We start from the raw sequence: 8,742 nt of genomic DNA, 5'->3' as shown, positions 1-8,742 counted from the left end.
CACAGGACCCCTGTCCTCCAGTGGCTAGACAGGCAGGTGTCTGCTCCAGGGAGGGTGGAAAAAGCCTGGGGGGGGGAAGAACCACCTTGGGGCAGGTCCCCATCTCCCACAGTTACCCCCATTACATGTGGGTTTTCCCTGTTCCTTCCCACAGGGCCCACCTGGAGCTCAGAGCTGAGCGCCTTCCTTTTTTCCTCTCTGCAGGAATATATTTGCTGTTGCGGAAGGCTCACCAGCAGCAATGGAAGTCCCACGGCCAACTGGATCAGCAGGAGGCTCCATTAGAAGCATCTCGGGAGTTTATGTGGAGGCTTCTGGCAAGACCATAAGCCTTGATCAAGCTGTCCAGGACCACCTGATCCAACCAGATCTTGCCCTGGCCCTTTTGGAAGCCCAGGCAGCCACAGGTGGCATTGTTGACCTTGTGGGTGAGCAGCTCATCCCTGTTGCGGAGGCCCTGGTGGTGGGACTCGCAGGACTAGAAATGAAGGAGAAGCTGTTGCGTGCAGAGCGGGCAGTGATGGGCTTCACCGACCCTTACACAGAGGAGAAAATCTCCCTTTATCAAGCCATCCAAAAAGAGCTGATTGGAAGAAAACTGGGCCTGCATCTACTGGAAGCCCAAATAGCTACTGGAGGGGTCATTGAGCCTGTTTCTGGCCATCGCATCCCTCTGCAAGAGGCATACGCACGGGGCTACTTGGATGAGGAGCTGAGGAACTCCCTCTCTGATCCAGAGAATGAGGAGGCCAAGGGCTTCAGGGACCCTAATACTGACCAGATGGTCACCTACACAGAACTGATGAGAAGATGTGTTGCAGATCCAGCCAGAGGCCTGCTCTTGTTGCCACTCAAGATCTCTTTCCCCGGACTGAGAGGGCCCGTGTGTAGCCATGAGCTGCTGGACTCTGGCGTCATTGATTCAGCTATATTTGAAGCCCTCCAGAATGGGGAGGTGACAGCACAGGAAGTGGCAGAGATGGACTCAGTGCAACAGTACATGTCAGAGACCAGCAGCATTGCTGGTGTAGCTGTCCTGCAAATGAATGAATGTAGGAGTCTTTACCAGGCTTTAGTGGAGCACCTCCTCCTGCCTGGCACGGCTGTAATTCTGATGCAGGCTCAAGTGGCCTCGGGATATTTAATCGACCCTGTACAGAATGCAAAATTCACTATTGCTGAGGCTGTCCAGGCAGGAGTTGTTGGACCAGAGCTCTTTGGGAAACTGACTTCAGCTGAGAGGGCAGTCACAGGATACAAAGACCCCTACACAGGGGAGACTCTCTCTCTGTTCCAAGCCATGAAGAAACACCTGGTGCCCAGGAACCCAGGCCTTTTCCTGCTAGATGCCCAGCTTGCCACTGGAGGCATCATTGACCCACACACCCATCACCGGCTTCCTACAAAGACGGCCCTTCAGCGGGGCCACTTAGATGAAGAGGTGCACAACCTCCTCTGCAACCCTACAGATGATGTCCGTGGGTTCTTTGAACCCAACTCAGAGGAGAAGTTGTCCTATGGAGAACTGCTCTTGCGGTGTGTCACTGATCCAGAAACTGGGCTCTGCCTCTTGCCTCTCTCTGGAGATCATGAGAGGAATCATACCTTTATTGACCACAACACAAAGCTTGCCCTGAAAAACACCACTGTGTCTGTGGCCTCTGGTAGGTTCAAGGAAAAGCTTGTATCCCTCTGGAAGCTCCTCTTCTCAGAACACTTTACAGGAGAGCAGAGGAGAACCCTTACCCAGCAATTCTCTTCCGGGTCCCTTTCTCCTCAACAGCTGGCTGACAAAATCTGTCACACTGTGGAGCAAACCGCTGCCAACTCCCAAGTCACCTTTGAAGGCCTGAGGGAAAAGGTGACACCTGCCCAACTCTTGAGCTCTGAAATCATCAACAGAGACCTATTTGAGAAGTTAACACAGGGAGACACCTTGGTCAAAGAAGTTATTAACATGGGCACAGTGAAGAAGTACTTGGAAGGGACTGGTAGCATTGGCGGACTGCTCCTGCCTGACTCCCAAGAGAGAATTAGCATCTACGAAGCCAGGATGAAGGGTTTCCTTCGACCGGGAACATCGCTCATCCTTCTGGAGGCTCAGGCGGCCACTGGATACATCATTGACCCTGTGGCCAGTCAGAGGTATTCTGTGGATGAGGCCTTGCGTGCCAACATCATTGGTCCAGATGTTTACAGCAAGCTGCTGGCTGCTGAGAAAGCAGTTACTGGCTATCAGGACCCTTATACTGGGAACAAGATCTCCCTTTTCCAGGCTATGAAAAAGGACCTTATTGTCAAAGAACATGCTATTCGCCTTCTAGAGGCCCAGATTGCCACTGGAGGCATCATTGATCCTATCAACAGCCATCGCCTTCCTGTGGAAGTGGCCTACAAACGGGGCTTTTTTGACAAGAAAATGAACCTGATCTTGTCAGATCCCAGTGATGACACCAAAGGCTTCTTTGACCCAAACACGCATGAGAACCTGACCTACCTGCAGCTGAAAGAGAAGTGTATCGTGGAGTCCACCACAGGCCTCTGCCTCCTGCCACTCAACAGGAAGAAGCACCAACTCCTGGATGATGCCACTAAGCAGACATTCAGGAACTCCTGGCTCTTCATAAAATATGGGCGTTTTCAGGGACAAAGAGTCTCCCTGTGGGATCTGCTGAACTCAGAGTATTTCAGTGAGGGAAAGAGAAGGGAAATATTCAACCACTACAGCCTTCAGAAGGTCACCCTGGAGCAAATTTGTCTCTCTTTGGAAGAAGAAATGAAGAAATGGGCTTGCATTGAATTCCCAGCTCTCAGAGGGAAAGTCAGAGCTTACCATCTGCTGGAGAGAGGCATAATTGATCGGGCTCTCTTTGAAGAGATGCTGGATGGAGCAGTAAGCCCAGAGGATGTGCTGTGCCTGGATTCAGTCAAAAAGTACCTCTATGGCACTGGAAGCATTGGGGGAATTCTGCTGCAGCCCTCCAATGAAAGAGTGAGTCTCTATGAAGCTATGAAGCGGAATATTGTGATGCCTGGAGTTGTCCTGCCCTTGTTGGAGGCCCAGGCAGCAACTGGATTCATTGTTGATCCTGTGAACAATGAAAGACTCTCCCTGGATGATGCTGTGAAGAAAGGCCTTGTTGGCCCCGAGCTTTATGAGGTGTTGCAGCATGCAGAAGAAGCTGTCACTGGCTACAATGACCCCTTCACAGGCAAGAAGATCTCTCTCTTCCAAGCTATGAAGAAGGGTCTTCTGGCAGACAGGCAAGCCATACAGCTGATGGATGCCCAGCTGGCTACTGGGGGGGTCATTGATCCACACAGTGGTCACTATGTCCCCATAGAATTTGCCCAGAAAAATGGTTACCTGGATGAGGAGTTCAGGAAAATGCTTTCCAACCCAAGCAGTGACTCCAAGGTTTTCAGCACCCTGGACAGGAAAGAGAAGGTGAGCTATGGCCAGTTGATGGATCAGTGTCAGAAAGAAGCAAGTTCTGGCATTCGCCTGCTGCCTCTGTCACAAATGGCTTCTCCTCGCTACACTGAAGAACAGATCCAGCAGCACTTTAGGGAGACCTTTGTTGAAGACAAGGGGGTCTCTCTCTGGGACCTCCTTAGCTCTGGTTACTTTACTGAGGAGCAGAAAAGAGACTTTTTGGAGAAGTATAACTCTGGAACAGTTTCTCTTCGCCAGCTGGTCAGCCTTGTCCAGGGACTTATTAAGGACATAGAAATGAAAGCTAAAATGCAGGTCACTTTCCAAGGCCTGAGAGGTGCAGTGCCAGCCGTCTGGCTTCTGGATACAGGCATCATTTCAGAAAAGACATTTGCAGAGCTGGCTCAGGGCAAGAGATCATCGAGAGATGTGTCTGAGATGGAAAGGGTAAAGCAATACTTGCAGGGCACAGGTAACATTGCTGGAGTTTTCATTCAGTCCTCCAAAGAAAAAATGGGCATTTACCAAGCTATGCAGAAAAAGCTCCTTCTGCCAGGGGTGGGGGCACAGCTACTAGAAGCACAGGCCGCCACCGGATCCATCGTGGACCCAATGTCTAATCGGCGATTTGGAGTTGAGGAGGCCATCAAAAGTGGCATCGTAGGAGAAGAGCTTATGGAACAGCTTCTCCAGGCCGAGAGAGCAGTGACTGGCTTCCTTGACCCCTACTCTGGAAAACCAATCTCGGTGTGCCAGGCCATTAGGAAGGAGCTCATCCCTGCCAGGGTTGGGATCCCTGTGCTTGAGGCTCAGCTGGCCACTGGAGGAATCATTGACCCTTTTCATTGCCACCACCTGCCCCTCCAGGCCGCCTTCAAGCACGGCTTCTTTGATGAAGAAATGCAGAGGACGCTTTCTCAGGACAGCAAGGAGAGCCACGTTTTCTTTGACCCAAATACACAGGAGAGCCTGACCTATCAGCAGCTGAAGGACAGGTGCATCCAGGATCCCGAGACTGGACTCTGGCTTCTCCCACTATCTGAAGAGGCAGCTTTCTATGGAGACCCACAAGCCATGGAGGTGCTAAAATCTTTCTCCATCTTGGTCAAAGTTGGGAGGTTTAAAGGACAAGAAGTTTCTCTCTGGGACTTGCTCCACTCTGAGTACATCACGGATGGCAAGCGGAGAGAGTTGGTGGTGATGTATAAAGAAGAGCAGGAGGAGCTTCTTCAAGAAGTGGCATCTGCCATCACCAAGATCATCGAAGAGACTGAGCAGCAGGGCAAGATGTTCATCTTCAAGGGCCTGCGGAAAAAGGTGTCAGCCAGTGACCTCTTTCAGTCCCAGCTCATAGATATGACAACTCTGGATGAACTCAGGCAGGGAAAGAAAACTGTCCAGGAAGTCAGTGAGATGGATTTTGTCAAGCAGCATCTGGAGGGGTGCAACTTCATTGCAGGTGTCCTCGTAGAACCCAATCGTGAAAGAATGAGCATCTACCAAGCCATGAGGCAGGGTCTCCTGAGACCAGGGGCAGCTCTGGTCTTGCTGGAGGCCCAGGCAGCCACCGGGTATCTCATTGACCCAGTGAAAAACAGGAAGCTGTCAGTGGACGAAGCAGTGGCAACGGGGCTGATTGGCAGAGAAGTTTATGAGAAGCTGCTGAGTGCAGAGAAGGCTGTCACAGGATACACCGATCCCTACACCAAGGAGCAGATCTCTCTCTTTGAGGCCATGAATCAAGAGCTGATCGTGAGGAGCCACGGCATCCGCCTGCTGGAGGCTCAGATAGCCACGGGGGGCATCATCGACCCCGTGCACAGCCACCGCATCCCCGTGGAGGTAGCGTACCAGCGGGGCTACTTTGATGAGGAAATGAACCGGATCCTTTTGGACCCCACCGATGACACCAAGGGCTTTTTTGACCCCAATACGCATGAGAACCTCACTTACCTGCAGCTCCTTGAACGCTGCATCCAAGATCCAGAAACTGGGCTGCACATGCTGCAGATTGTCAAACGGGGGGGAAGGTACTTCTACATTGACGAGGCGACAAAAGGGTTTTTGAAAGCACAGCCTATGAAGGTACAGGTAGGCAGGTATAAAGGCCAGTCTGTCTCTGTGTGGGACCTCCTCTGCTCCCCATATATCCAGGAGCAGAGGAGAAAAGATCTGGTCAGGCAGTACAAGGGGGAGACACTCACGTTGCAACAGCTCCATAAAGCCATCACCACTATTGTGGACCAAGCAGAAGAGGAAGCCCAGAAGCTCAAGCTGAAGGGGCTGAGGGGGAAAGAGGTGTCTGCTGCAGACCTCTTCAACTCAGAAATCATTGACAAGAAGACACTGGACAGCTTGCACCAGCAGACCCTTACTCTTCAGCAGCTGGCCCAGAGGGACTCCGTGAAGCGCTATCTGGAGGGCACAGGTTGCATTGCGGGGGTCTTGGTAGCCGGCCAGGGGCTGAAGCTGTCTGCCTATGAGGCCATGAAGAGAGGCTTTCTCTCCCCAGAACATGCTCTGATGTTGCTGGAGGCACAGGCTGCTGCAGGGCTCCTTACTGACCTGCTGGAGAAGAAAGCCCTCTCGGTTGACCAGGCCATCTCTGTGGGGCTTCTGGGTGAAGAGTTTCGCGAGAAGCTCCTCCTTGCTGAGAGAGCTGTTACTGGATACACTGACCCCTCCACAGGGGACAAAATCTCTCTTTTCCGAGCCATGAAAAGAAACCTGGTAGAGAAAGCCCATGCCCTGCGGCTGCTGGAGGTGCAGATGGCCACAGGCGGCGTCATTGACCCCATGCACGGTCACCGCCTCCCAGTGGAGGTGGCTTGCAGGAGGGGCTGCTTGGACGAAGACGCTTCCCTTCTGCTGTCTGACAGAGGACTTGTAACCAAAGGATTCGTAGACCCTAACACCCAGGAAAGGGTCACGTACGCACAGCTCCTGCTCAGGTGTACCAAAGACGCGAAGACGGGCGCATCCCTGCTGCCGTTACTGGAGAAGAGGGAGTATTTCTTTGTGGATGAAATAACTAAACGTGTCCTCTCCTCTAGCAATTTAAAGGTCGGCACAGGGAAATACAGAGGACGGGCCATCTCTCTGTGGGAACTTCTTTCTTCAGACTACGTTACAGCAGAAAAGCAGAAAGAGCTGATTAAAGAATATAAAGAGGGAGGCTTCGCAGTTTTGCAGCACATCACCAGTGAAATCCTGAAGATAATACAGGAAAAAGAAGACAGCAGGAAGGATATATGGTTCCAAGGACTACGGAAGCAAGTCACAGCTTCTGAACTACTAAAGGCTGACATCATTAGTAAAGAAACTATGAGTAACCTGGAAGCAGGAAAAGAGAGCGCCCAAGATGTAGCAAAGATAGACTCGGTGAGGAGGTACCTGGAAGGCACCAGCTGCATCGCCGGAGTGCTGGTGCCGTCCAGGACAGACCCTTCCAAGTCAGAGAAGATGACCATCTACCAGGCCATGTGGAAGGGCATTCTGAGGCCGGGCACGGCCCTGGTGCTGTTGGAGGCCCAGGCCGCCACGGGCTTCATCACTGACCCACTGAGAAATGAAAGACTTTCTGTAAGTCAGGCGGTTGCTGCTAGCGTAGTAGGGGAAGAAATCCAGAACAAGCTTCTTTCTGCAGAGAGAGCTGTGATAGGCTACACGGACCCAAACACGGGAAAAACCATCTCCCTTTTTGAAGCAATGAAAAAGGAACTAATCTTAAAAGAGCACGGGATCCGCCTGCTGGAGGCCCAGATCGCCACGGGGGGCATCATCGACCCCGTGCACAGTCACCGCCTCCCCGTGGAAGTAGCGTACCAGCGGGGCTACTTCGATGAGGAAATGAACCAGATCCTCTCTGATCCCACAGACGACACCAAGGGCTTCTTCGACCCAAACACGCACGAAAACCTCACTTACATGCAGCTGCTGCAGCGGTGCCTGCCCGATCAGGAGACCGGCTTGCTGATGCTCCACGTAATGGACAAGGGCTCCTTCTCCTTTCACCTCAACGAGAACGCGAGGAAGGCCTTGCAGGCGGCCAAGACCAAGATTGGCGTGGGGCTGTTCCAGGGCCAAGAGGTTTCTGTGTGGGACCTCCTCTTCTCCAGATACGTCCTTCCGTCAAAGAGGCAGGACTTGCTAAGGCAGTACAAAGCAGGCACCCTGACGCTTGAGCGCATCACCCAAGTCCTCATCGCCGTCGTCACTGAAGCAGAGGAGAAGAGCGCCAGGCCCGTCGGTCAAAAAGAAGCTGCCAGCGAACCGACGGCGACGACACCCAAGCATGCCACAGATCCGCCAAGCTTCGGAGAGCCCTGGCTGAAGACCCTGAAGTCCACCACTATCGATATGCCTGCAGGCGAGAGCCAAGGGCAGAGGGTCACTGTGTGGGACTTGATCTTCTCAAGCTACATCTCTGAGGAAAAGAGGACCGAGCTACTGGACTTGTACAAAAGTGGGCTGCTCTCCACGGAGCGGCTCACGAGCATCCTCACCACCCTTGTTGTCAAAAACGAAGCCAGCGGCAGGAAGCTCGAGGTTAAGGTGAGGAGTGCAGACCAAGAGACTGCGCCAGGTCACGAGGCTCCGAGGGATTCCTCCTCAGAGCCGGCAAACTGGGAAAGCCCCTTGCGCTCTCAGCGCCTCCAAGCACCTGCCGTTGGCCAACAGTTCTCGGCCTGGGAGGTCCTCTTCTCTGAGCGCTTCGCAGCGCACGAACGGGAAGAGCTTCTGAGCAGATACGGGGACGGCAGCCTCCCCCTTGAAGAGCTCACAAGGATTCTCACCGAGCGCCTTCCCAGGACCTCAAGCAGCGAAAGTCCTCTTCCCACGGACTTCCGCACACCCAGCTCAAGCGGTGAGGCAAAAGAGGCCGAAGAGGAAGGGGAAGACGATGCTGCAGACCTGGGAGAAAAGAGGCGGCCCTGAAGTCCCGGATGGTGGAGGTCACGGCTGCGGAGTTTCACGGACGTAAAGTGTCCGTGTGGGAGGTGCTTCATTCCAAGTACCTCCCTGAGGAGAAGAGGAAGGAGCTTCTGCAACTGTACAAATCGGGCATCCTCACCATTGACCAGATGGAGACCGTGGTCACCGCCGTCGTCAACAAAACGGAGGAAATGAAAACGAGGGAAACGTCCCAAGCCCGCTTGTCTCCTGGCCCCTGGGAGGATCCCTTGCGCAATCAGACTGTGGCCCTGCAAGTTGGCGAGTTCCAAGGACAGACGGTCTCCCTGTGGGACCTCCTCTTCTCGCAATATGTTCCAGAAAGCCAAAGAGAGGAGCTGCTGATGAAATAC

At 53.1% G+C, this 8,742-nt stretch overlaps 1 protein-coding gene across 1 annotated transcript; it reads left to right on the top strand.

Moving 5' to 3' along the window:
* The first annotated feature begins 241 nt into the window (after positions 1 to 241).
* On the top strand, positions 242 to 8,374 carry EPPK1 (epiplakin 1). Its single transcript, XM_025177637.2, has one exon. The coding sequence runs from the start codon at positions 242 to 244 to the stop codon at positions 8,372 to 8,374; it is 8,133 nt and encodes a 2,710-aa protein (XP_025033405.2).
* Positions 8,375 to 8,742: the final 368 nt, after the last annotated feature.

The sequence above is a fragment of the Python bivittatus genome, unplaced genomic scaffold (assembly GCF_059951505.1).
Source record: "Python bivittatus isolate LINGU-HERP-01145 unplaced genomic scaffold, Pbiv_v1 ctg000590_np1212, whole genome shotgun sequence".
In the NCBI taxonomy this organism is placed as follows: Eukaryota; Metazoa; Chordata; class Lepidosauria; order Squamata; family Pythonidae; genus Python; species Python bivittatus.
This window is presented reverse-complemented; position numbering and strand designations above follow the sequence as displayed.

Coding starts and splice junctions, on each gene's coding strand:
- EPPK1 (XM_025177637.2), top strand. CDS start 242: ATGGAAGTCCCACGGCCAACTGGATCAGCAGGAGGCTCCATTAGAAGC.